We start from the raw sequence: 26,425 nt of genomic DNA on the forward strand, positions 1-26,425 counted from the left end.
AGGGGCGGGGATGCAGGGGCGAATCTATAAAGGGCGTCATTCGGCCAGTTCGCTCCTCAGAAGCGCCGAGAGCGCGGCCGGGACGGTTGGAGAAGAAGGCGGCTCCCGGAAGGGGGAGAGACAAACTGCCGTAACCTCTGCCGTTCAGGAGCCTGGTTACTTATTTATTCGTTACCCTTTTTCTTCTTCCTCCCCCCGAAACCTTTTCCTTTCCCCCTCCCTCTTTTTTTTCCTTTTTGGGAGACGAAAAATCTCCGGAAAGGGGGAGGAGAGCTCCTTTCGCTCCTTTTCACTTCCCCGCCTTCTTCCCTCCCCCACCTTTCCCTCCTCCGGCTTTTTCCTCCCAACTCGGGGAGGTCCTTCCCGGTGGCCGCCCCGACGGGGTCTGAGCACCTAGGCGGAGGCGGCGCAGGGTTTTTGTAGAGAGGTTTGCGCCTGCGCAGCGCGCCCGCCTCCGCGATGCACGGGGGTGGCCCCCCCTCCGGGGACAGCGCATGCCCGCTGCGCACCATCAAGCGAGTGCAGTTCGGAGTCCTCAGTCCGGATGAACTGGTAAGCGGCCTGCCCTCCCTCTGCGCTCTGCCGCGCCGCGGGCGGGGCTCCACGGTGGCCTGGGGGACGGGCCTCGAGCACGGGCCGCCGAGGCGGACTGGTCGCAGCCGGGAGGGAGTAGATGCAGAAGGACTTCTGGGGGGGTGGGGGGGGGGCTTTTCAAGTTTGGATACGAAGCCGGACCCCAGATCTTTTTCTCCTCTCCCCTTCTGCAAGTATGAATTGAACGCCTGTCGTGGGATAGACGCAGAGCAGACACTAAACACATAAATGAATGAACGAGGGGATTCCGTTAATGGCGAGTACTTTGAATGGAGTGAAGCGGTGCGTGCTGCCACGAGGTGTGAAGTTCCTGTAGATGGGGTAGTGGCAGGGTCCACAGGCCCTGCCTGGGGAGGTGACATTACCTGGATGAGGAGAAGCAGTCAGTAGTCTAGGCCACAAATTGGGGGACAAGAGCTCTTCAGACAGAGGAAACAGCAGGTGCAAAGGGCCTGAGGGAGGCATGAATTTGGTGTGGCCCCAGGGGCTTCAAAGAATTGTGCGTGTGTGACTGGGGTTCAGCCGAGTGAGGACAGTTGTGGAAATGGGCTGGAGAAGCATGAGACCGGGCAGGCCAGGTGAGATGTTGGAAATCATGGTAAGGAATCCTGGGGTTTAATTCTATTTTTCATAGGAAACCATTGGAGAATTAGAAGTAGGAGAGGGACATCGAGTTTACGTTAAAAAAAACAAAAAACAAAACGGACTACTGCTTCGGTTGCCCTGTGAAGAACCCATTGCCAAGGAAGAGGAGGGCTAAGAAGGGAAGCAGGAGAGATCAGGGAGGAGGGGAGTTCTGGGGGAGAACTGTTGGTGACTTGGACTCCTTTGTGGAGGGAACTGGAGGGAGCCAGTGGGCTGGAGAGAATGGAGTTGAATGGCTGTGTTTGTGGATGGAGATCGTTTTGCTGGAGGATTGAAAGTTGTGTCAGGAGTCAGGACCTCGTAAACGCACCATTCCAAAGAAATTCCAGGTAGAGTTAAGGTTTAAGTCTAGAAAGATAAACTAGGAAGCCCTAGAGACATACAGAAGCCTTGTGGGGGCCGATTCCGGGGACAGAATCCCTCAATAGGAATGAATGAATTATAGGCGGGGCACATGATAGGCACTGAGCTAAGCATTTTATATACAGGGAAGAGCCGGGCACGTTTCACTACTTGAAAATAAGAGGTGCTTCTCGTTATCGGAGGCACCGGGGACAGCTAAAAAGCAGATTGGGAAACAGTATTTGCACGGTGATAGACAAGGTCAGATTTCTTAATACACAAGGAACGTTTATAAACCAGTAAGGAAAGCACACACCTGTTAGGCAAGCGGAAAAAGGATACAGACAGTTCACAGAAGTAGTGCAAGTGGCCAATAAAAAATATTCAGCTTACTAATAAAAACATGCAAATTTAGATGAAGTGTTTTTTCTTTATCTGCTTGTTCTCTGCTGGCCCAAATCCTGGGAAGTGAGCACGCTTAGCCGCTGTTGGTAGGAGGCTAATAAACTGGTGTCGCCTTTTTGGAGGACCGTCTGACAAGTTGATGTTGTTTAAAAAATTTTTTTTTTCAACGTTTATTTATTTTTGGGACAGAGAGAGACAGAGCATGAACGGGGGAGGGGCAGAGAGAGAGGGAGACACAGAATCGGAAACAGGCTCCAAGCCATCAGCCCAGATCCTGACGCGGGGCTCGAACTCCCGGACCGCGAGATCGTGACCTGGCTGAAGTCGGACGCTTAACCGACTGCGCCACCCAGGCGCCCCAAGTTGATGTTGTTTAATATGCACATACCTTGCTCCGGCCCTACCGCTTCTAAAAACGTATCCTGAAATGAAAACCTCTTTAATTTCTCCTCTTGAGCGTGCCCCTCCCCGGGTCTTGCCCGGTTCGCCAAGCGCCTCTACCATTCACCCACTTCCTCGGGCCAGAAACCCAAAAGCCGTCTTTGATTCCTCGCCTTCTCACAACTTCCACTTGGTCCATCTGCCAGTCTGTCGGCTCTGCCTTTCAAAATAGGCCTGGAATCCAGCCATTTGTGACCATCTCCATCTGGACCGGCAGGGTCCGCGCCGCCCTCGTCTTTCCGGGCAGTAGCCCCGGCTGCTAGCTGTTCCCTCTGCGGTGCGCAGAGCGGCTAGAGAGCTCTTTTTCCCCGGGCTCTTCCCTGCGCCCAGTCCTCTCCGAAGGGTCCGAGCGGCTTACTCTGACCCGCGGGGTCCTGCGTTACCTGCCCCCTGCCTGCCTCTCCAGCTCCTCGCCAGACTCCTCTTTCGCTCTTTAACCACACCCATGTGCCCATTCTTCCACCAGTAGGAGTTCATTCCTGCCTCGGGGACTTTATTATTCACTGCTCCTGCTGCTTAGGGCATTGCCCGCAGCTCCCCAGGCTTCTGCCTTTCTGTCCGTGTGTTCTCTGCTCAGATAGCCTATTGTTACGGGGTGCTTTCCTGACCTGTGCATTCTCTAACCCCTGGCTCTTGGCTTTCTCATTTTTTTTATTTTTAAATAATCTCGACACCCAATGTGGGGCCCGAATTTTCAACCCCGAGATCAAGAGTTATGTGCTCCCCCGACTGAGCCAGCCAGGCACCCCTCTAACCCTTGGTCTTGACCTTATTCTACCTCATAGCCTGTCACAACCTGAAAGGATTAGTTTTTCTGTTCCTCGCTCCCTCAGGAGGATGTAAATTTTGTGAGGGACCTTGTATTCACCTCTGTAACGTCAGCCTCTCAAATCGTGCCCAGCACATAATCCTGGTGTGTAATTAGAGCCCGTTAAATGAATGAGAGAATGAAATAATTGCCAAGTTCACAAAGATATGTGTGGGAGGATTTTTATCACAACGTCGTTTGACAAGGATATTGTTTGAAATTATAAATTGCCTAGATATTTACTGATAGGAATCTTAGGGAGTAACTCTGGGCGTGTATTCCTAGAAGAGAAAAGATCTTCCCGTTAGGCTGAGTTCCCCGTTCCCCAAACTGCGCTGAGCCACCTCGGCGAACTCTCAGGGGCCCAGTGAGGGGTTTTAAGTTTTCAGGAGAAGCGCCAGAGCTCAGCTCCATGTGTCTGAGGTCTTGGGAATTTGGAGTTCCTGGTAGCTGCCTTTCAGCGTTAGATGGCGCCAGATCCCTTTCAGTGACGTCATATCTTTGGGAAGCTGGGTTTTTAGCAGCTGCTAATAGATACAGGGGGGAAAATCAGTCTAGAGCAAGAAATCGGGGTGGTGCTGACCAATCTGGTTCCAAGATCTGCCAAGTAGTACCGTGCCCAACAGGTGTCGTAAGTAATTGTGGTTATCTAGGAAATAAAAATATTTTTCTTTCTAAAATATTGGAATCTTTTTCTCAATTTATGTGTATCGTTTCAAATGGCTATTGAGTCGGTAGGATATAGATGTTTAGTGAGTTGTTTGGATTTAGGTACTTAGTAAGTGGATCTCTCTTGGCCCAGGGAGTGCTGTGAAAATTATTGACACACCAAGGGCACGAGGAACCAATAAAGTTTAGGAATCGGATAAATGTTACTGAACAGTGTGCAGAATGAGACCCTGTTTATGTAAAAATAGGAACATAGTTGCATTTTATGTTTTTATTTAAAAAAATGTTGGGGCACCTGGGTGGCGCAGTCCGTTAAGCGGCCGACTTCAGCCAGGTCACGATCTCGCCGTCCGTGAGTTCGAGCCCCGCGTCGGGCTCTGGGCTGATGGCTCAGAGCCTGGAGCCTGTTTCCGATTCTGTGTCTCCCTCTCTCTCTGCCCCTCCCCCGTTCATGCTCTGTCTCTCTCTGTCCCAAAAATAAATAAAAAACGTTGAAAAAAAATTTAAAAAAAAATGTTAAGATTTATTCATTTTATTTTATTTTTTTAATTTTAATTTTTATTTTTATTTTATTTATTTATTTTTTTATATATGAAATTTATTGACAAATTGGTTTCCATACAACACCCAGTGCTCATCCCAAAAGGTGCCCTCCTCAATACCCATCACCCACCCTCTCCCCCCTCCCACCCCCCATCAACCCTCAGTTTGTTCTCAGTTTTTAAGAGTCTCTTATGCTTTGGCTCTCTCCCACTCTAACCTGTTTTGTTTTTTTTTCCTTCCCCTCCCCCATGGGTTCCTGTTAAGTTTCTCAGGATCCACGTAAGAGTGAAACCATATGGTATCTGTCTTTCTCTGTATGGCTTATTTCACTTAGCATCACACTCTCCAGTTCCATCCACGTTGCTACAAAAGGCCATATTTCATTTTTTCTCATTGCCACGTAATATTCCATTGTGTATATAAACCACAATTTCTTTATCCATTCATCAGTTGATGGACATTTAGGCTCTTTCCATAATTTGGCTATTGTTGAGAGTGCTGCTATGAACATTGGGGTACAAGTAGCCCTATGCATCAGTACTCCTGTATCCCTTGGATAAATTCCTAGCAGTGCTATTGCTGGGTCATAGGGTAGGTCTATTTTTAATTTTTTGAGGAACCTCCACACTGCTTTCCAGAGCGGCTGCACCAATTTACATTCCCACCAACAGTGCAAGAGGGTTCCCGTTTCTCTACATCCTCTCCAGCATCTATAGTCTCCTGATTTGTTCATTTTGGCCACTCTGACTGGCGTGAGGTGATACCTGAGTGTGGTTTTGATTTGTATTTCCCTGATAAGGAGCGACGCTGAACATCTTTTCATGTGCCTGTTGGCCATCCGGATGTCTTCTTTAGAGAAGTGTCTGTTCATGTTTTCTGCCCATTTCTTCACTGGGTTATTTGTTTTTCGGGTGTGGAGTTTGGTGAGCTCTTTATAGATTTTGGATACTAGCCCTTTGTCCGATATGTCATTTGTGAATATCTTTTCCCATTCCGTTGGTTGCCTTTTAGTTTTGTTGGTTGTTTCCTTTGCTGTGCAGAAGCTTTTTATCTTCATAAGGTCCCAGTAATTCACTTTTGCTTTTAATTCCCTTGCCTTTGGGGATGCGTCGAGTAAGAGATTGCTACGGCTGAGGTCAGCGAGGTCTTTTCCTGCTTTCTCCTCTAAGGTTTTGATGCTTTCCTGTCTCACATTTAGGTCCTTTATCCATTTTGAGTTTATTTTTGTGAATGGTGTGAGCAAGTGGTCTAGTTTCAACCTTCTGCATGTTGCTGTCCAGTTCTCCCAGCACCATTTGTTAAAGAGGCTGTCTTTTTTCCATTGGATGTTCTTTCCTGCTTTGTCAAAGATGAGTTGGCCATACGTTTGCGGGTCTAGTTCTGGGGTTTCTGTTCTATTCCATTGGTCTATGTGTCTGTTTTTGTGCCAAGGATTTATTCATTTTAGAGAGACAGAGCGTGATTGGGGGATGGGCAGAGAGACACACACACACACACACACACACACACACACACACACAGACACACACTCACACACAGAATCCGAAGCAGCTCCAGGCTCTGAGCTGTCAGCTCAGAGCCAGATGCACGAACCTGAGAGATCGTGACCTGAGCCATCCAGGTGCCCCGGAACATACTTGCATTTTATTTTATTTTATTTTATTTTATTTTATTTTATTTTTTTTTTTTAATTTTATTTTTTTTTGGGACAGAGAGAGACAGAGCATGAACGGGGGAGGGGCAGAGAGAGAGGGAGACACAGAATCGGAAACAGGCTCCAGGCTCCGAGCCATCAGCCCAGAGCCTGACGTATACTTGCATTTTAAAAAGCGTGTGGCAGGCCAGCTGCTCGCAAAACTGGACGGGGGTCGGGGGGTCATCTCTGGTGGGCAGGCTTATGGGAAAGTGATTTTACCCTGCATGGCTTGCAGTTTATATAGTGCTCTTGTAGTTTGAGGGAATAACAGCTCCACTTTGGGTAGGAGGACCGGCGGGCAAGGGACCTCTTATGGAACAGGTAGTATTTAAGAGTAGGGCTGTGTGTCGAGGTACTGAGGACTCTTAGAATTGGCTGTAAGACGGGGCGCCTGGGTCCGACTCTCGGTTTCAGCTCAGGTCGTGATCTCGCGGTTTTGTGAGTTCGAGCCCCACATCAGGCTGTGTGCTGACAGTGCAGAGCCTGCTTAGGATTCTCTCTCCCCCTCCTCTTTCTCCTCCCCTAGTCATGCTGTCTCTGTCTCAAAATAAATAAATAACCTTAAAAAAAAAATGGCCGTAAGATAGAGCTGCTCTCTCGGCCATTGTGGCGGGTTTGGATGTCGCGGAGTGAGGGCGAGCACGCAAGGAGGGCTGGCGCTGGGACTTTCCTGCAAAGCCGGTACGAAGTCAGAGGAGATGGGTGCTCTGTTACATGTGACGAGATTGGCTCCTTTTCGTTAAAAGCAGCCATCTGCCAGGAAGAGTGTAACTTTATTTATTTACACCCCAACTTACTCCAAGAAGGATTTAAAACAATAATAGATTCTGATACGTGTGGGTTATGTCGGCGGATCAGAAGCTTATTCTCGTCCTCACGTTATTTATAATCTAAGGAAGGACTTCCTGTACTTGCAGCAGCTACTTGCTGAGCCCTATCACATGCTGGCCACTGTGCAACATGATCCTTGCCCTCAAGGACTGCGGGCCGGTGCGAGAGACCGGAGGAAACAAGGAAAGACGGCGGCCGAGCACCTCTTGGGGTGTGGATGAGGCCAGGGACAGCTCAGTGACCATTACGGAGAGGGGACATTGGATTGGATCTTAACGGAAAGAAGTGTACCGGGAAGGGGGCATATGAAGGAAAGGAATTTTGAGAGATCTCTGTGGTTGGAGCATAGATGTCGCGGGGGCAGGGTGGGTACCGCATCTGTACAAGTGGCCCAAAGCCCAGTTCCAAGGACAAGTGTTTTCTTCTTTCCTTCCTTCCTTCCTTGCCTCCCTTCCCTCCCTCCTTTCTTTTTCTTTCTCTCTCTTTCTTTCTTTCTTTCTTTCTTTCTTTCTTTCTTTCTTTCTTTCTTTCTTATCTATTTTGAGAGAGCACACATGCAGGTTGGGGAGGGGCAGAGAGAGAGAGAGAGAGAGAGAGAGAGAGAGAATCCCAAGCAGGCTCTGCACTGTCAGCTCAGAGCCCGACGCGGGGCTCAATCTCACAAACCATGAGATCGTGACCTGAGCCAAGATCAAGAGACAGATGCCTAACCAACTGAGCCACGCAGGTGCCCCTCCAAGTGTGTTTCTCTAAAGGCAGAGAAAAGAGAATGAGTGTTTCCTGAGACTCTGTGGCAGGCTTCTGTTCTGTGACCTCAGGGCCACCCTCTGGGACCAGCCACCCCCTCAGGAGCCTACCCCTTACGTAGGTCATGAGAACCAGGGTTTGGATGAAAGGCTGCGGGCTGATGTCATGTATATATATAATTCAAAATGAAGTGTGTTACCTTCTGGTAGAGATATTCCAGAACATTCCAGGACAGCCCCCAGCTGCTTCCCAATACCTGCAGACAGAATAGTCCTTGCAGGTGGGTGGCTTGGCGGGCTTGGGCTCGGAGCAGAGAAAGCCACAGAGCTTTGAGCTTGATCGCCCTGAGCTCTCTAGTGACCCTTGTGGCAGCCAGAGTCAGGCCTGCTTCTGCTTTCCTGTGTTTCCTTCAAGGTGAGCAGAGCCTTTCGTTCTCTCACAAGACACGATGCAGCTGAAGAGGTTCCGGCTCTGGGAATCCAGTCACCCCAGCCTTGTCTTCCTGATGAACGTTGTGGGTGCTCAGAGCCTTCTAAGCCTCACATCAGTAGACTGCTAGGTTTCTGCTCAGCATGGCTGGTCAGACCCGTTATGAGGGGATCGCGGGCTTGGCTGGCAGGGGCCAGTCTTTTTTTCCAAGTTCTTTGAACACACTTCCCTGTACCGGAGGGTCCTGAGCGGTGGAGTTCCGTCTCACAAACATTCGTTAGGGGCCGTGGGATCCAGGACGAGAGAGAAATGCTGTCTGCCGAGTGATGCTTATAATCTGTGGGAAGACAGACCCCCCCCCCCCCCCCCCCCCGCCCAGTAGGTAATTTGATTGCATTAGGAGAGGTGCAGTGGGAGAGGGGTTATGGAAGCCTAGAGGAGGGGTGCCGGTCTGTCTTGGAGAGGCTCTGGAAAGGCTTTCTGGAAGAAGCAATGCCTGAGCTGGGTCTTTAAATAGCAATTTGCCTTATGGGGAAGGGCCTTCCAGAAGACAATGAGGAGGGCAGCACGCGAGCTGGCAGATGGGGAGACCGCAGGGGAGTCTGTTACCCAGGTGGGAAAAGAAAGGAAGGTAGAAACATCATAAAACCCATTTTGTAAGCTCTGCTTACTCCTACTGAGCTTGGATGTCATTCCGAGGACAGGAGGGTACAAAGATCAGATTTCCATTTTAAGAGGAGCACCCCACGTGTGTGGACGGATTGACGAGAGGCAGGCTGCCCACTGAAGGAATGCTCTGATGTAGACGGCAGAGGAAAGGCCTGACCTGAGGCAGGGCTTGTGGGGTTGGAGAAGAGGGGCGAGATTCAGAACCCGTTTAGGAGCTTGCTGAGTGATTAGATCATGAGCGCTGTCATTTACTGAGCACCTGTCACGTGCTGGGTTTAAGCAGGTAAATGAAGTTGCGTAGTTGGTAAATGGTGGAGCCAGGATTGCAAACCAGAGGTCTCTGGCCCCAGCCCGTGCTCTCTCAACCATTTTGTGCCTGAGGGTGAGGAAGGGCAGGTACTGGCTTCTGACGTGAGTGCCCCCTCTTAGGTGGGAAGGATATGAGGCTTGGTGAAGCGGCCCACCTGCCGAGTGTCCCAGGCCCACAAGCTCAGACTGGCCGGCTCCGCTGGCTTGGGCAGAGTGCGGCTCCTTGGTCCGTCTGGCGTGGTTTCGGGGACTTGGTGGTGGCCGTAGTGGAAGGAGGTGGAGTCGCCACGTTGTGCCAGTTAGAACCCACTGTCCGTTTTCTCGGCATGATGCGCCAGAAAGGACGCACAGGTGATCCTGGCCCCGTTCCTTTCTAGCCCCGTGTCCTTGGGCCCCTCGGTGTTGTAATCTGTAAAATGGGACTGTGGTGCCTATCGGTCAGCTGTGAAGAGAAGACTAGTCAGCCAGTGCTGTGCTTGCCACCCAGAAGCTGTACCCCAGAGCTTAGGTGCTTACCGGGCCGCGGGACGGACTGTGATTGGCCCACAGAGGCTTGGGTCCGACTTCCGGTGGCTCCTGGAGGTAGAGGCCTTGGACAAGTCCCTTCACGCAGCCTCAGGTTTCTCCTGTCTAAGGACAGGACCTCATTCCTGGAAGGTGAGCAGTTAGGGTTAGACAGACAAGGTGCACGGAGCGCGGTTGGTGCCGGCCTGAAGTTGACGTGCTGATCAAAGCTTTTATTAGGTTTAAGTTCGCTCTGGAAGTCGAGGGGGCCAAACCCAGCTCATTGCAAAGCCCTTGGTTTTCAGGGTGTGAAAAGTAAAGGTTTCCTTAGCCCGCCTCTCGCCCAGGGCAGAGATCTCTTCTCTAACACACACAGGCCTCAACTCCTCTGTCCCCCGCTCCCGCCCCTGTCAGCATCCCGCCCCGGGTTCTGCCTCCCTCTCCTGGGGCGCCTGGGTACACTTCTCCAGATCATTCTCACCGACCTTCCGCTCCCACACCTGCCTTTCCCGTCTTACCACGAGCTCTCCATCTGAAGACGAAGGGTTCTGAAGAGCTGGCCAGGCCCTTGTTGGGGAGGAGGAGGTGACAAGGATGAGAGCCGGTTATTCGGCAGGCCACGTCTTGGGGCAGGACACGTGCACTGTCACGGCGGGGTGCCGTACAGAGGGGTTCCTGCCAGGGGCTCGGATTCTGGGCTTGTTTTCAGCTTTGGGGATGCATCCCGTGGATGCCAGAGACCAGGAATTCGGTCTGGAGGGGTGTCTGGAGCTTGAGTCCAAGAGCTAGCCAGCTTCTCTGGGGGCTGGGGTCCACGGCCCGCTAGTGTGAGCGCCCCCTCCCACTCTGGCAGTGGCTGGGACCCCGATACTCTGGCTCTGTCACTCGCAGAGGAGCACACACACTGATGCCCTGTTCCCCTCACCCCGGGCTATACCCGGCTCTCTCTGCTCTGGGTAGTTGGGGTTCTTCGAGGCCTTAGCATATGAAAGCTGGAAAAGTAGGAATCCTATTTAGTTGTTATTGGTCTTTTTCTCTGTAGAAACGAATGTCCGTGACCGAGGGGGGTATCAAATACCCCGAGACGACTGAGGGAGGCCGCCCCAAGCTTGGGGGGCTGATGGATCCAAGGCAGGGGGTGATCGAGCGGACTGGCCGCTGCCAGACCTGTGCAGGTGAGTGCTGGGGGGCTGGGGCGGCGCCCCAAAGGGAGCAGGAGGCTGGGCTCCTTGGACCCCGGCCTGAGGGTGGACACCTGGGGACCTGTCTCTGAGGTGTGTGTCCCCACAGGAAACATGACAGAGTGCCCTGGCCACTTTGGCCACATTGAGCTGGCCAAACCTGTGTTTCACGTGGGCTTCCTGGTGAAGACGATGAAAGTTCTGCGCTGTGTCTGCTTCTTCTGCTCCAAACTTCTTGTGGACTCTGTGAGTGGGGGCGGGGGAGGGGGGGGGGGACGGCCCTGGCCCCGGCCCCGGAGGAGGGGGATGCCTGGGGAGGCCGAGGAGCAGGCCCAACCGACCCTGCTCTGCCGTGTCCCCAGAACAACCCGAAGATCAAGGACATTCTGGCCAAGTCCAAGGGGCAGCCCAAGAAGCGGCTCACACACGTGTACGACCTGTGCAAGGGCAAGAACATCTGCGAGGGCGGAGAGGAGATGGACAATAAGTTCGGTGTGGAGCAGCCGGAGGGCGACGAGGACCTGGCCAAGGAGAAGGTAGCGGCCGTCGGGGACGCCGCGCGGGGTTGGGGGGGGCGGCAGAAGACACCGGGAGGGCGCAGAGGCGCCGGCACCTCCCGGCTCTGACGGCCCCCCTCTGTCTGGAAGGGCCACGGTGGCTGCGGGCGGTACCAGCCCAGGATCCGGCGCTCCGGCCTCGAGCTGTATGCCGAGTGGAAGCACGTCAACGAGGACTCGCAGGAGAAGAAGATCCTGCTGAGTCCCGAGCGCGTGCACGAGATCTTCAAGCGCATCTCCGACGAGGAGTGTTTCGTGCTGGGCATGGAGCCCCGCTTCGCGCGGCCCGAGTGGATGATCGTTACGGTGCTGCCCGTGCCCCCGCTGTCCGTGCGGCCCGCCGTCGTGATGCAGGGCTCCGCCCGCAACCAGGTCGGCGGCCCGGGGACCCTGCCTGTCCGGGGGGGGGATGGGGCGGGGGGGGGGGGGACAGGGAACAGCGCGGGTGCGGGCGTGCAGGGGTGACCGCCGCTTGCTAGCCGTGCGCCTTTCAACGAGGCCCTTAATGCGGTGACGGTCACAGAGGTGCCTCTGGACCTGGGAGAGGAGGGATGGGCAGGGCCCGCCCGCCCGGGGGTGAGGGAGACCCCGAGCGCCTGGCGGCGAGGACGCCCACTTTCCGCCACAGGACGACCTGACGCACAAGCTGGCCGACATCGTGAAGATCAACAACCAGCTGCGGCGGAACGAGCAGAACGGCGCGGCGGCGCACGTCATCGCCGAGGACGTGAAGCTCCTCCAGTTCCACGTGGCCACCATGGTGGACAACGAGCTGCCCGGCCTGCCCCGCGTGAGTCCGCGCGCCCCCGCCTGCCCCGCGCCCCCGCGTCCCTGCCCCGGAGGAGGGGCCGTGCTGACCGCGGCCGCCTCCCCGCGTGTCCTCACAGGCCATGCAGAAGTCCGGACGCCCCCTCAAGTCCCTGAAGCAGCGGTTGAAGGGCAAGGAAGGCCGGGTCCGGGGGAACCTGATGGGCAAGCGAGTGGACTTCTCGGCCCGCACCGTCATCACCCCCGACCCCAACCTCTCCATCGACCAGGTCGGCGTGCCCCGCTCCATCGCTGCCAACATGACTTTTGCGGAGATCGTCACGCCCTTCAACATCGACAGGTGGGCTCCGCGTCGGGACCCCGCCGGGAGGGCTGTGGACACACGAGGGGAGTGGGCCTGCACCGAGAGCTCCGGTTGAGTGCGGCGGCGGGGGCTCCTGGGAGGTGTGTGTTCATCGTGCCTCTGTCCTCCTTAGACTTCAGGAGCTGGTGCGCAGGGGGAACAGCCAGTACCCGGGCGCCAAGTACATCATCCGGGACAACGGCGATCGTATCGACCTGCGTTTCCACCCCAAGCCCAGTGACCTTCACCTGCAGACCGGCTACAAGGCACGTGACAGGCCAGGGCCTCTGTCCCCTGAGCAGGAAGCTCTCTGGCAGGGGTCCCTGGGGGCGGGGGGATCCTGTCCTCTTGGTTAGGATCCAGGTGCGTGGAGACTCTGAGACTGCCGCCTCCTAGTGGAGCCAGAGCTGCTGGCCGTGGGCATCTGGGGTTGGGGGTCGCATAAACCCAAGCGCAGCACGAGGGGTGTATGTGGCAGGGAAGGGAGATCCAGGGGAGGAACAGAACAGGAGGCTTCGTGTCCAGGGTCTCTGGGCTTTCTCCCACAGCTGAGTTCCCGGAGGCTGGTGGATAACTGTGCCTTGTCATCGCTGTTAACCTGGCCCGAAGCTTGTGGTTGACACGTGTTCCGTGTGAAATTAACCCCACAGTGTCGTCTGTTGCCACGTGTAGAGCATTTCAGGCCCACGGTCCTGTCCTCCCATTCACAGCGCCTTCCCTAAGACCTGTCCACACTTCCCCCGACAGGTGGAGCGGCACATGTGCGACGGAGACATTGTTATCTTCAACCGTCAGCCGACTTTGCACAAAATGTCCATGATGGGGCATCGGGTCCGCATCCTGCCCTGGTCGACTTTCCGCTTGAATCTGAGGTCAGCGCCCTGGCTGAGGGAGGCAGGCGAGCCGGGCTGCTCCCTGACGCCTCCCTGCAGGCGTCTCCCTGACCCCGGCTTCCGTCTGTCACCGCAGCGTGACCACTCCGTACAATGCTGATTTTGACGGGGACGAGATGAACTTGCACCTGCCACAGTCTCTGGAGACCCGGGCGGAGATCCAGGAGCTCGCCATGGTGCCACGCATGATCGTCACCCCCCAGAGCAATCGCCCCGTCATGGGCATCGTGCAGGACACGCTCACCGCAGTGCGCAAATTCACAAAGAGAGACGTCTTCTTGGAGCGGGTGTGTGCCCCTGGGGAGGGAGCCCGACTTGGGACGGGCAGAGGGGCCCCAGGGCGGCGAGGGGATGATTAGGAGGGAGAGTCAGGACTCTTGCCTTGACTCGCGTCACATGGACCTGCGTGTGAGGCAGAAGGAAAATGGGGTCAGGCGGATCACGGGCCGAAACGTTTACCACTTTAACTCGCTGTTCAATTCGTTTTTTGCTCGTTTATTTTTGAGAGCGAGAGAGCATGAGTGGGGAGGGGCAGAGAGAGGAGGAGCCGGAGGAGCCGAGGCAGGGCTCCACCCTGACAGCATCGAGCCCGACATGGGGCTCAAACTCATGAACCACGAGGTCATGACCTGAGCCGAAGTTGGACACAACTGACAGCCACCCAGGCGCCCCGGTTACTTCCTAATTATTTAAAGTAATTTGTGCTTATTGTTTAAAAGAAGAAAAACCCAAAATCTAGCTATTGTATTTTCAATTAAAATTTTGGAAAGCACTTCCTGGCATCTCTCTGCCTCCAGAATCTGGCTGTCACCCTTGGGCAGGTGACGTTCCCAAGAGCGGGGCCTGCAGTTCTGAAGTCTGTTGGCCTGCTCTTCCCTCCCAGGGTGAGGTGATGAACCTCCTGATGTTCCTGTCCACGTGGGACGGGAAGGTCCCACAGCCAGCCATTCTGAAGCCCCGTCCCCTCTGGACGGGCAAGCAGATCTTCTCCCTCATCATACCGGGCCACATCAACTGCATCCGCACCCACAGCACCCATCCCGACGATGAGGACAGTGGTCCCTACAAGCACATCTCTCCCGGGGACACCAAGGTAGGACCTGGTCTCTGCGTGTGTGGGAACAGCATTCGGACCTGGCCGCCACATTGCCTCTTGGCCTTCTGGCTGAAATCCATGGGATTTCCAGGGGAGCCACTGCAGGGGCCTTGAGAGGGTGCTTTGTGCACAGGTGGTGGTGGAGAACGGGGAGCTGATCATGGGCATCTTGTGTAAGAAGTCCCTGGGCACGTCTGCCGGCTCGCTGGTCCACATCTCGTACCTGGAGATGGGTCACGACATCACTCGCCTCTTCTACTCCAACATTCAGACCGTCATTAACAACTGGCTGCTCATCGAGGGTGAGTAGAAGGCTCTAGCAAACCGGCTTTGGATCCTTACTCTGTCTTTTTACTGCTCTTCTCCAGCCCTTTCTCTTCCCTGCTTGGATTTGGCACTCTCTTGGCTGTGATTCCATCCCAGGTCTTTGGGGAGCCCTCAGAGGGTGTTGATGCTTCTCCTTCTCCCTAGGTCATACCATTGGCATCGGGGACTCCATTGCGGACTCTAAAACTTACCAGGACATTCAGAACACGATCAAGAAGGCCAAGCAGGATGTGATAGAGGTGGGCAGAACACTCAGAGACTTTGAACGTGATGTCCGCGCGAGCCCAGCGGGCGTGAGGGAAGGGGAGTAGGACGGGCACTGAGGTCTGCCCCCGCCCACGTACCCAGGTCATCGAGAAGGCTCATAACAATGAGCTGGAGCCCACCCCGGGGAATACTCTGCGGCAGACGTTTGAGAACCAGGTGAACCGCATTCTCAACGACGCCCGAGACAAGACCGGCTCCTCCGCCCAGAAGTCCCTGTCTGAATACAACAATTTCAAGTCTATGGTCGTGTCCGGGGCCAAAGGTTCCAAGATCAACATCTCCCAGGTGGGGAGCCCTGTCTTTCCAGATCTGGGCCGCAGAGAAGGCTGGGAGCGGCGGAGGGGGTAGTGCTGGGAGCCCCCGCTCCTGGTGCAGAGGGCGCCAGGTGCACCCCGCCTCTCACTTCCCAGGTCATCGCCGTCGTCGGGCAGCAGAACGTAGAGGGCAAGCGGATCCCGTTCGGCTTCAAGCACCGGACCCTGCCCCACTTCATCAAGGACGACTACGGGCCCGAGAGCCGAGGCTTCGTGGAGAACTCCTACCTGGCCGGCCTCACGCCCACCGAGTTCTTCTTCCATGCCATGGGGGGTCGCGAGGGGCTCATCGACACCGCTGTCAAGACAGCTGAGACTGGTGAGGCCTTCGGGCCCGTGCGTATCGGCCGGGGGGGGGCAGGGGGGCCGGGTGCAGGGCGTGGAGGGAGGGGTAGGCGTTCTCCTGGACATGTGGTTTGTCCTCGTGGGGGGAACGACAGCCACAGCCAGGGAGCCGCCCCCGTGTGACGGCCCTGCAGCCTTCCATGTGCAGGGGAGGAGCTCGGGGTCTCTGTCATGCACTGTGAGGCGGGGGCTGGTTCCTAGGGCACTCTTCTGGGCCCCGTCCGGTGGCTGGTTCCTAAGGGACTCTTCTGGGCCCGGTTCCGGTCGGTGGTAGGCTCGGCTTTCACGGAGAGGCCTCGGGGACCAGGGGGCTACCGGCTGCCTCCTCTGAGGTTCAGGTGGGCTAAGGCCCTCGGGCCGCCGGCAGGGCTCGCTCTGAGAGAGGCTCTTCGGGCCACGTGTTCGCCTCATTGCCCTGCGGCCTGTGGTGAGGCCCCGGTGACCTCCTCGCAGGGTACATCCAGCGGCGGCTCATCAAGTCCATGGAGTCGGTGATGGTGAAGTACGACGCCACCGTGCGCAACTCCATCAACCAGGTGGTGCAGCTCCGCTACGGCGAGGACGGCCTGGCCGGCGAGAGCGTCGAGTTCCAGAACCTGGCCACCCTCAAGCCGTCCAACAAGGCTTTTGAGAAGAAGTGAGGAGGAGGCAGGGGGTGGTTCTCGCCTCCTGGGGGCCCCCCCTCCCTGCACACAGACTGCTCGCCTGGACTGTGCCTCGCAGGCAGCTCGATCCCCCAGAGCCCCGCGCCCACCCGGGTGACGGACGCCGCGTGGTGGGAGTGGGTGGGTGGGGAACAGACCTGAGACCCGGCCCGTGCCCGATGACCCGACAGAGCAAACCCAGACGGGCGGCCCCGCCCCAGGTCCTTTTTGCAGTTTCCCTGCCCTAGAGTCTCGCCTCCACAGCCCCGTTGTGCAGACCTTGCCCCTTTGGGAGCCTCGGTGCCCCGGGCCGGGGTCAGGCCCTGGGCCCGCCTGCCCCTTGACGCCACCTCCTGCCGCGTGCAGGTTCCGCTTCGATTACACCAACGAGAGGGCCCTGCGGCGGACTCTGCAGGAGGACCTGGTGAAGGACGTGCTGAGCAACGCGCACATTCAGAACGAGCTGGAGCGCGAATTCGAGCGGATGCGTGAGGATCGGGAGGTGCTCAGGGTCATCTTCCCAACCGGCGACAGCAAGGTACGCGTGGGCGGGAAGGCTGGGCTGGCGAGCTGCCGCCCCCGAGAGACTGTGCCCACTCGCGATCCTCGCTCCCTCTCGTCCTCCCGCAGGTGGTCCTCCCCTGCAACCTGCTGCGCATGATCTGGAACGCGCAGAAGATCTTCCACATCAACCCTCGCCTCCCCTCCGACCTGCACCCCATCAAGGTCGTAGAGGGTGAGTGGCTGCTCTGGGGTCTCCGGGCCGGGCGAGGGGACAGGAGGGAGCTGGGCCCCGGTCTGCAACTTCTTTACCTCCTTTGGCCGTCCCAGGAGTCAAGGAATTGAGCAAGAAGCTGGTGATCGTGAATGGGGACGACCCCCTGAGCCGGCAAGCCCAGGAGAACGCCACGCTTCTCTTCAATATCCACCTGCGCTCCACGCTGTGCTCCCGCCGCATGGCCGAGGAGTTCCGGCTCAGCGGGGAGGCCTTCGACTGGCTGCTCGGAGAGATCGAGTCCAAGTTCAACCAAGCCATCGTGAGTGGTGTTCTCAGCCTTGCTCTTCTCCTTTGACCTGCTGACGCGTCTGGGCTCTGAGAGCAGCCCCCCCACCCCCCGCCGATGATGGCCCTTGTTCACGGAGGGGCTGCTTCAGTTCTTAGCGGTCTCGAGACCACCCGGCAACTTGGGAGCCCCATGTTTCAGACACGAACACTGGGCCTTGGAGGGACAGAGTGACCACTCTAGGACAGGCAGTTGTACAGGAAAGAAGCTGTGTGGTTGTGCTATGAAATGGGAGGATTGTTCTTTATTTTCTTCGAGTGCCTGCCGTGTGCCGAATTCCAGTTTAGGTGGAGGTAGGGGATCGGGGAGAGTGAGCAGGACAGCAACTAGGTATACTACCAGTGTTTTTTTTTTTAACTTTATTTATTTAGAGAGCATGAGTGGGAGAGGGGCAGAGAGAGGAAGAGACAGAATCGCAAGCAGGCCCCGCGTTGTCAGCACAGAGCCCCACGTGAGGCTCAAACTCATGGTTGTGAGATCACGACCTGAGCAGAAATGAAGAGTCAGACGCCTGACTGACTGAGCCAGCCAGGCGCCACACCATCACTGTCTTTAAGGATTTTACAGAGTAGTGGGAAGAGAGAAACGTTATAATTATAGGCGTACTTCCGAATATATTTGACGTAAATCCAGTGTCCGAGGATACCAGCAAGAAAATGAGAAGACAATCCAGAATAGGAGGAAACGTTTGCAAATCGCATACGTGATAAGGTTGTGTATGAAAAATACACGAAGGACTATTGAGAGTCAGCAACAAAAAGAAAAACGTCAAAGGATTCGAGTAGACCTTTCCCCCGAAGAGTTCACGTAAGCGAGCGGTAAACACGTGAAGAGACGCTCGACGTCCTCAGCCGTCGAGGAACTGTGGGTGAAAGCCACGGTGAGCTACCGGTTCACGCCCCACGAGTTTAGGATGGCTACAGTGGGGAATAAAGGGACGGCGGGCGCGGATGTGGAGGAATCAGAAGTCTCCTGGACCGCTGCTGGGGATCAGGGCCCGCTGCTCCTCTCCAGGTGGGACACAGAGTTCCCCTTTGAACCAGCAGTCCCACTAGGAGTGTCCCCAAGAGACGGCGGAGTGTGTGTCCACAAGACCCAGTACAGGTGTTCAGGGCCCCATCATTCCTAATAGCCAGGCGGTGGAAACAGGCCGAAAGTGCATCCACTGACGAATGGGTAAACCAAACTGCTAAACCCGTACAAAGGAATATTATTCTGTGATGAAAGCCGTGAGGGGCCCGGCCATCAGAAGACGATACGGTAACTTGTATCTAAGCGAAAGAAGTCGGTCTGAAAAGGCTACGTACCGTATGATTCGCGTTGAAAGGTTAAATTTTATGTGCTCATAACCTCGACCATCGGGAGCTTCCTATTCGGAAAACTGCTATAGAGTGAACATTTAGCCTGTAATGTTGGCATACTTTAGAAATGGGGGTTTTGGATGGGAGAGCCTTTTTCTGGGTGTGCACCCCTTGGGGGCGAACGTGTGTCACTTGAGGCACTGAGGAAGGGAGGGGTACGCGGGACTCCACTTTAAGTCTCTGCCTCGGGCAGACGCCTCTGTCCCCGTCCTGACTGCGTCTCGTTCTCGGCCAGAAGGGAGGGGTTTGCTGATTCTGATGCTGGCCTTTCTTACTCCGCAGGCCCATCCCGGGGAGATGGTGGGGGCCCTGGCTGCACAGTCCCTTGGAGAGCCCGCCACCCAGATGACCTTGAACACCTTCCACTACGCCGGCGTGTCTGCCAAGAACGTGACCCTGGGCGTGCCGCGACTCAAGGAGCTGATCAACATTTCCAAGAAACCAAAGACCCCGTCACTCACGGTCTTCCTGCTGGGCCAGTCTGCTCGGGACGCCGAGAGGGCCAAGGTAGGGGGTGGGTCGATGGACTTCCTGGCAGGATGAAAAGGAGAACTCTCATCCTGGAATAACTCCTCTCTACAGAGGGTTTGGAGGGGTCTTTGGAGCCACCCACGTGCCGTGTCATCAATCCCTCTTTGTCCCAGGACATTCTGTGCCGCCTGGAGCATACGACGTTGAGGAAGGTGACCGCCAACACAGCCATCTACTACGACCCCAACCCCCAGAGCACAGTGGTGGCCGAGGACCAGGAGTGGGTGAACGTCTACTATGAGATGCCTGACTTTGACGTGGCGCGAATCTCCCCCTGGCTTTTGCGGGTGGAGCTGGACCGGAAGCACATGACTGACCGGAAGCTGACCATGGAGCAGATTGCCGAAAAGATCAATGCTGGTGAGGCGGCGGGGGCAGGCCGGCTCGGGGTCCTGCCTGGGCTCCCCGTCTGTCACGTCACCGCCCGCCCATCCCCAGCGAGCCACCCTCCCTCTCTGCCTTCTGTGCTCAGTGTTTCCCCCCTTCTAGACGGTTCTGTGAGAGGGAGGAGAAGCCAGAAGGAGCCCCATCTGGGAGAGCTGTGGATGAACAGTGACTGCGAGCTGTGGTCGCGGCCGTCTTTCTCACGGTTCTTGTTCCCCACCAGGTTTTGGCGATGACTTGAATTGCATCTTTAACGACGATAACGCGGAGAAGCTGGTGCTGCGGATCCGCATCATGAACAGCGACGAGAACAAGATGCAGGAGGTAACGGACGCCCTAGGGGATCGGCAGCGTCGGGTGTGGAAGGCTGTGAAGCCTCGTTCGGGCCAGAGAAGTCCCGATGGAAGCGTTGAGGGACCGGGCACGCTGGCTGCCGTAGGGATGGGGAGTGGGGGAGTAGCAGGGATTCCCAGACTTTTAGCCGCAGGAGCCTTGGAAAACCGGGGCAGCGGCCCTGTCGAAAAAACAGATGGTGTCGAAGCAGGGGAGTCACTGGGCTTTCCTCCCGGGAGGCTCCCGCATGAGGGCAGAGCCAGGGGCAGGTTGACAGCAAAATTGCCGTGTCCCGTGGAAAGGGGCATGCCAGCGGGTATCACAAGACCCAAGGAAACGTTGGACCGGTGACTTCCCTCCTGAGCACCGCTCCAAAAATACTGTTCAGCATGTGGGGTGCCTGGTGCGTTAATAACAAAAACTCAGAACTTACTGTCGAACTATCGGAGAGTAGACTCCAGGATTTTGACGTGTCTCGACATCTTATGCTGTAGATCTCCGTGAACGAGCTCATTTGTCCAGGAAGTAGCGGCCTGGGCAAGTAGTGAGTGCCATTAAGGCAGGGGGTGGTGCTGCTTGTGCAGTTACAGTCCTGGGGCCGTGTGTGCACAGATGCGCACACACACACACACACACACACACACACACACACACACACACGGAAATTGTGTTAGGAGGGTGGAGTGTGGGTGCTTTTCCTTAGGTTTCTTTCACTAGGATCGTAAAAACACAATAAAAGGGAACTCAGTGGGACGGAGGGGGGCAGGGTCTGGCGCCTGACTCGACTTGTGGGTTCCCTGGGGGCGCTGAGGTTGGGCGTGAGGGAGCCCAGGGCGCGATGAGGGTTCCGAGACTCTGGCTTCGCTCTTGGCACAGGAAGAAGAGGTGGTGGACAAGATGGACGACGACGTTTTCCTGCGCTGCATCGAGTCCAACATGCTGACGGACATGACCCTGCAGGGCATTGAGCAGATCAGCAAGGTCGGCCCTCCCGCCCCGTCCCGCCCCCAGTGAGCTCCCGCCCCCGGCCCCCACCCCCAGTGAGCTCACGCCGTCCCCGCAGGTGTACATGCACCTGCCGCAGACGGACAACAAGAAGAAGATCATCATCACGGAGGACGGAGAATTCAAGGCCCTGCAGGAGTGGATCCTCGAGACCGACGGTGTGAGCCTGATGCGGGTGCTGAGTGAGAAGGACGTGGACCCTGTGCGCACCACGTCCAACGACATCGTGGAGATCTTCACGGTGAGCCGCTCGAGCCCGGAAGCTCCCGCACCGCATCTCCTCGCTCAGGGTTATCCGTGCCCGAGTCCACTGTTGAGTCTGGGCCGCACCGACTCCCGACTGTCCCTCCGGATGGGGGGCGGGGGGCGGGTGGCAAGAGGAGAGCACGGTCACTCGGTCTTGACCCTTCACCCCCAACCCCGTGCCAGGTGCTGGGCATCGAAGCCGTGCGGAAGGCCTTGGAGCGAGAGCTCTACCACGTCATCTCCTTTGACGGTTCCTACGTCAATTACCGCCACTTGGCTCTCCTGTGTGATACCATGACCTGTCGGGGCCACTTGATGGCCATCACGCGACACGGGGTTAACCGCCAGGATACGGGACCTCTCATGAAATGCTCCTTTGAGGAAACGGTAATGGCGGAACGGAGCAGGGGCGGACAGAGGGGGCAGGAGGAGGGAGCGCCGTGGGAAGAGGGGGAGGCGTTGCCGCTGCCCTTGCCCCGTCGGGCGTATGTGTGCACCGGGGGCGGAGCGGCCGCGGAGCACTGGGAGTGGCGGGTCTCACGGGGGCCCCGTCCTCCGGCCGTTTAGGTGGATGTGCTCATGGAAGCGGCCGCGCACGGAGAGAGCGACCCCATGAAGGGGGTGTCTGAGAACATCATGCTGGGCCAGCTCGCTCCGGCCGGCACCGGCTGCTTCGACCTCCTGCTCGACGCGGAGAAGTGCAAGTACGGCATGGAGATCCCCACCAACATCCCCGGCCTGGGGGCCGCCGGACGTGAGTAGGAGGGTTCGGGGGGCGGGGGGGGGGGAGGGACAGGCCGGTCCCCAGACGCCGTGCTCACCAGTCCCTCTGCATCCTCGTCGCACAGCCACTGGCATGTTCTTCGGCTCAGCGCCCAGTCCCATGGGAGGGATTTCTCCGGCCATGACTCCCTGGAACCAGGGTGCCACTCCGGCCTATGGCGCCTGGTCTCCCAGTGTCGGTGAGTGACCCCGGCTGGCAGAGGGGCCCCCTGGGGGGTCACAGGAGGGTGAGGAGTCTCCGTGTCGGAAGGCGTGGGGTGGGGCAAGTTGGGGGGGGGGGGCTCCAGCTCTGGTTTTAATGCCTGTTTCCTCTGTCACTCCACAGGAAGTGGGATGACCCCGGGGGCAGCTGGCTTCTCCCCTAGCGCTGCTTCGGATGCCAGCGGCTTCAGTCCAGGCTACTCCCCTGCGTGGTCCCCCACGCCAGGCTCGCCGGGCTCCCCGGGCCCCTCGAGCCCCTACATCCCCTCACCAGGTGAGCAGGCCCTGTCCGTCTGTGGGGGCCAAGTTCATTTCGTCCCGGTCCTTCCCTCCGGTGACTTTCCCTCACGTGGCTCCTCTCGGCTTTTCCTCCTCCAGGTGGTGCCATGTCTCCTAGCTACTCACCCACGTCTCCTGCCTACGAGCCTCGCTCCCCCGGGGGCTACACACCCCAGAGCCCCTCCTACTCCCCTACCTCGCCCTCCTACTCCCCGACCTCTCCGTCCTACTCTCCCACCAGTCCTAACTATAGCCCCACGTCACCCAGCTACTCCCCAACCTCCCCCAGCTACTCTCCCACGTCTCCCAGCTACTCCCCGACTTCTCCCAGCTACTCCCCGACCTCTCCCAGCTACTCTCCAACTTCCCCGAGCTATTCTCCCACCTCTCCCAGCTACTCCCCGACCTCTCCCAGCTACTCTCCCACTTCTCCCAGCTACTCCCCGACCTCTCCCAGCTACTCCCCGACCTCTCCCAGCTACTCCCCCACATCCCCCAGCTACTCCCCCACATCCCCCAGCTATTCTCCCACATCCCCCAGCTACTCCCCAACATCCCCGAGCTATTCCCCGACCAGCCCTAACTACTCTCCGACCAGTCCCAATTATACCCCAACGTCCCCCAGCTATAGCCCAACATCACCCAGCTACTCCCCGACGAGCCCCAACTACACACCGACAAGCCCTAACTACAGCCCAACCTCTCCCAGCTACTCCCCGACCTCGCCCAGCTACTCCCCGACCTCGCCCAGCTACTCCCCGTCAAGCCCACGATACACACCGCAGTCTCCGACCTACACCCCGAGCTCCCCCAGCTACAGCCCCAGCTCCCCCAGCTACAGCCCCACCTCGCCGAAGTATACCCCCACCAGTCCCTCTTACAGCCCCAGTTCCCCAGAATACACCCCGACCTCCCCCAAGTACTCACCCACCTCCCCCAAGTACTCACCCACCTCCCCCAAGTACTCACCCACCAGCCCCACCTACTCACCTACCACCCCAAAATATTCCCCAACGTCTCCTACTTACTCGCCAACCTCTCCGGTCTATACCCCAACCTCCCCCAAGTACTCGCCTACCAGCCCCACCTACTCGCCCACCTCCCCCAAGTACTCGCCCACCAGCCCCACCTACTCGCCCACCTCCCCCAAAGGCTCCACCTACTCGCCCACCTCCCCCGGCTACTCGCCCACCAGCCCCACCTACAGCCTCACCAGCCCGGCCATCAGCCCAGACGACAGTGATGAGGAGAACTGAGGGTGAGCGGGGCGCAGCGGCCATCGGCCAGGGCGAAGGGCAGCCCGGGGGGTGCCCTCACGAGGCGCAGGCCCCCGGCCCGCCTCCCTTGTACATAGTTCTTGTGACAAAGTTCCTCGTTGACGTTCTGGTTCTGTTTCCGCTGGGGCTTCTTGTCTCGTTCTCCACTTGTGCTGTCTCAGAATCCACTCGCCTGGCTCTGGTGGTCTTCCTACCCCACCCACCCCGGGCCCGTCCCCAAATTGAGGATCCCTCCTTGCCTGTGGCTTGATTGGGGGTAAAGGGTATTTTAACTTCTTAGGGGTAGTTCCTGCTTTGGGTCATTCTATCTGATCCTATGGAAGAACAAAGCTAAAGCTGCCTTTCGTCTGTTATTTTATTTTTTTGAAGTTCAAATAAAGTTTACTAATTTTGGCCAAAAACGTGACGTTGAGTGCTTTACTGGGAGGCAGCTGTGTCTGGCCCACTCGCCTGGGCTGCTGCTGAGTGTGGGGACCTCTGCCCAGACCGGGAAGAGGCGGGGAGATGCCCCCCGAGGGTACACGTATTCTCTGAACAAATACTACCACGTGCTCCGTGGTGCTTTTTACCAGCTTGCTGGGCGAGCAGGTCAGGCCCTTGCCTTAGCTTAAAGCGTGTTCCACATGACAGCTTTTTAACCCGTCTGCCTCTCCCGGTCCGGAGTTTGGACAAGTGCGGCAACGTACGCGCCACAGAAGCAGAAAACGTCTTGCCCTTCAAGCCGCCACCAGGAGGCACGTTTTCTTTTGGTATTTTTCTACACGTTTCTCAAGTCACTACCGACCAGTTTTTGTTTTGGCCTCCAACCAACAATGAGAAGGTTCTGGATGCTGTAATACGTTTAAAAACTAAAATTAAAGGATTTGGGAATAATTTATTGTTTTTGGCCACTTCATATTTTTTTCATTAGTTTCTTGTTCATTTGGAGATCAACATTCCTCTGTCCTCTGCAAGTTATTTCCGCTTCACTTTGAATGTTTTAAATTCATCTTTTAAATTGAAGTATTTCAAAGAACGGTATCGAAAGTATTATGACCAAGATCTATTAACATCACCAAGATTATGTAGATGCCATTGGGGTATATTTAACCCCAATCTTAAGTTGTTTTGAAAGAAATGACTTCTTTTTTTTTAAGTTTTAACATTCATATTTGAGAGAGAGAGAGGGAGACACAGAATCTGAAGCAGGCTCCAGGCTCTGAGCCGTCAGCACAGAGCCCGTCGTGGGGCTCGAACCCACAAACTGTGAGATCGTGACCTGAGCCGAAGTCGGACACTCAACCAACTGAGCCGCCCAAGCGCCCAGAAATGACTTATTTTTATAAAAAGGGTATACGTTTATTATCAAAATCGAAACACTGTAGAAAGAAATGCCAAATCTTCCCAAATCCCACCACCAAAAACTGAGCGCCAGCACTTGGTGAATGTAAGTGCAGACGTCTCTCGGGTTGCGTAGGAAGATAGGAGGTTGCACAGAAGTCATGTAAGAATAGGATTGTTTGCATACTGTCTGGATCTGGGCCGCTACAACCATACCGCAGACTGGCTTATAAGCAACAGCGATTTCTCGAAACAGCTCTGGAGGCTGGGGAATCCAAGATCAAGGCAACTGACAGATTTGGTACCCAAGGAGGGTTCATACATGGCCATCTTCTCACTGCGTCCTCACGCTCAGAAGGGGCAGGGAGCCCTTGGGGGTCTTTTATGAGACACCCCTCCCAAGAGGGCTTCACCCTCGTGACCTAAGCACCTCCCCAAAGCGCCACCTCCAAATAACGTTAACGGATTTGTTTTCAACGTGGGCATTTGGGGGAGACCAACATTCAGCACATGGCACATACTATTTAATAAACTCAATCATGTTTAAGAAGAAAACGCTTCGGCGAATTCATAAATCTCCACGAGAAATCTTCCTAAAAGGTCCCTCCCCATTAACATACGTGTGAAAACAAAACGAATGAATAAACGAAAGGCAGAATCAGACCCATAAATAGAACAAACATGGTGGCCAGAGGGGGTGAGGAAGGGGATGGTGGGTGGAGGGGAGGTGAGAGGCCCATCCAGGCTTCCAGTTCTGGAATGAAGAAGTCCTGGGGGATGAAAAGCTGCATGGGAATTCTAGCCCCCGGTATCCTGCGGGGGCAGGAAGCAGCCACACTTGTGGAGAAGGCAACATAACGTATAGACACGTCCACTCACTACTGTGCACCTGACTTCAGTGGAACACTGCCAACTATGCTTCAGTTTAAAAAAGTAAACGGGGGGCGTCTGGGTGGCTCAGTCGGTTGAGCGTCCGACTCCGGCTCAGGTCAATGATCTCACGGTTCGTGGGTTCGAGCCCCGCGTCAGGCTCTGTGCTGACGGCTCGGAGCCTGGAGCCTGCTTCGGATTCTGTGTCTCCCTGTCTCTCTTGCCCTTCCCCTGCTCATGCTCTGTCTCTCTCTCTTTCAAAAATACATAAACATTTAAAATAAAGTTTCATTAAATCTATAGCTCATGTAATTAATGTATTTATATATAGTTAATATATCATAGTTTGTGTGTATTAATGGTTTTTATTTGAGAGGGAGAGAGATCATGCATGTAAGCAGGGG

The 26,425-nt window shown here is 56.1% G+C and overlaps 1 protein-coding gene across 2 annotated transcripts; it reads left to right on the plus strand.

Moving 5' to 3' along the window:
* The first annotated feature begins 43 nt into the window (after positions 1-43).
* POLR2A (RNA polymerase II subunit A) lies at positions 44-24,232 on the plus strand. 2 transcript variants are annotated; one of them, XM_045045017.1, is made up of 29 exons: positions 44-552; positions 10,675-10,807; positions 10,923-11,059; positions 11,176-11,349; positions 11,461-11,742; positions 11,999-12,160; positions 12,258-12,478; positions 12,615-12,747; positions 13,229-13,353; positions 13,451-13,661; positions 14,258-14,467; positions 14,604-14,772; positions 14,942-15,036; positions 15,146-15,349; positions 15,475-15,697; positions 16,177-16,360; positions 16,734-16,905; positions 16,998-17,103; positions 17,199-17,404; positions 19,075-19,299; positions 19,437-19,683; positions 19,931-20,031; positions 20,917-21,021; positions 21,104-21,286; positions 21,475-21,678; positions 21,859-22,045; positions 22,140-22,253; positions 22,400-22,549; positions 22,654-24,232. In XM_045045017.1, exons 1-29 carry the CDS (start codon positions 460-462, stop codon positions 23,808-23,810), a joined length of 5,913 nt encoding a protein of 1,970 aa, XP_044900952.1. In that variant the 5' UTR covers positions 44-459; the 3' UTR covers positions 23,811-24,232. The 2 variants fall into 2 exon arrangements, with proteins under 2 accessions (XP_044900952.1, XP_044900953.1); XM_045045018.1 differs by lacking the exon at positions 44-552 and adding an exon at positions 738-876.
* Positions 24,233-26,425: the final 2,193 nt, after the last annotated feature.

The sequence above is a fragment of the Felis catus genome, chromosome E1 (assembly GCF_018350175.1).
Source record: "Felis catus isolate Fca126 chromosome E1, F.catus_Fca126_mat1.0, whole genome shotgun sequence".
NCBI classification, from domain to species: Eukaryota; Metazoa; Chordata; class Mammalia; order Carnivora; family Felidae; genus Felis; species Felis catus.

Bases quoted from the DNA above. Each gene is read 5' to 3' on its own strand.
- POLR2A (XM_045045017.1), top strand. From the start codon at position 460: ATGCACGGGGGTGGCCCCCCCTCCGGGGACAGCGCATGCCCGCTGCGC. The intron at 10,808-10,922 runs GTGAGTGCTGGG...GTGTCCCCACAG, and splicing joins CCGCTGCCAGACCTGTGCAG to GAAACATGACAGAGTGCCCT. The intron at 13,354-13,450 runs GTCAGCGCCCTG...CTGTCACCGCAG, and splicing joins ACTTTCCGCTTGAATCTGAG to CGTGACCACTCCGTACAATG.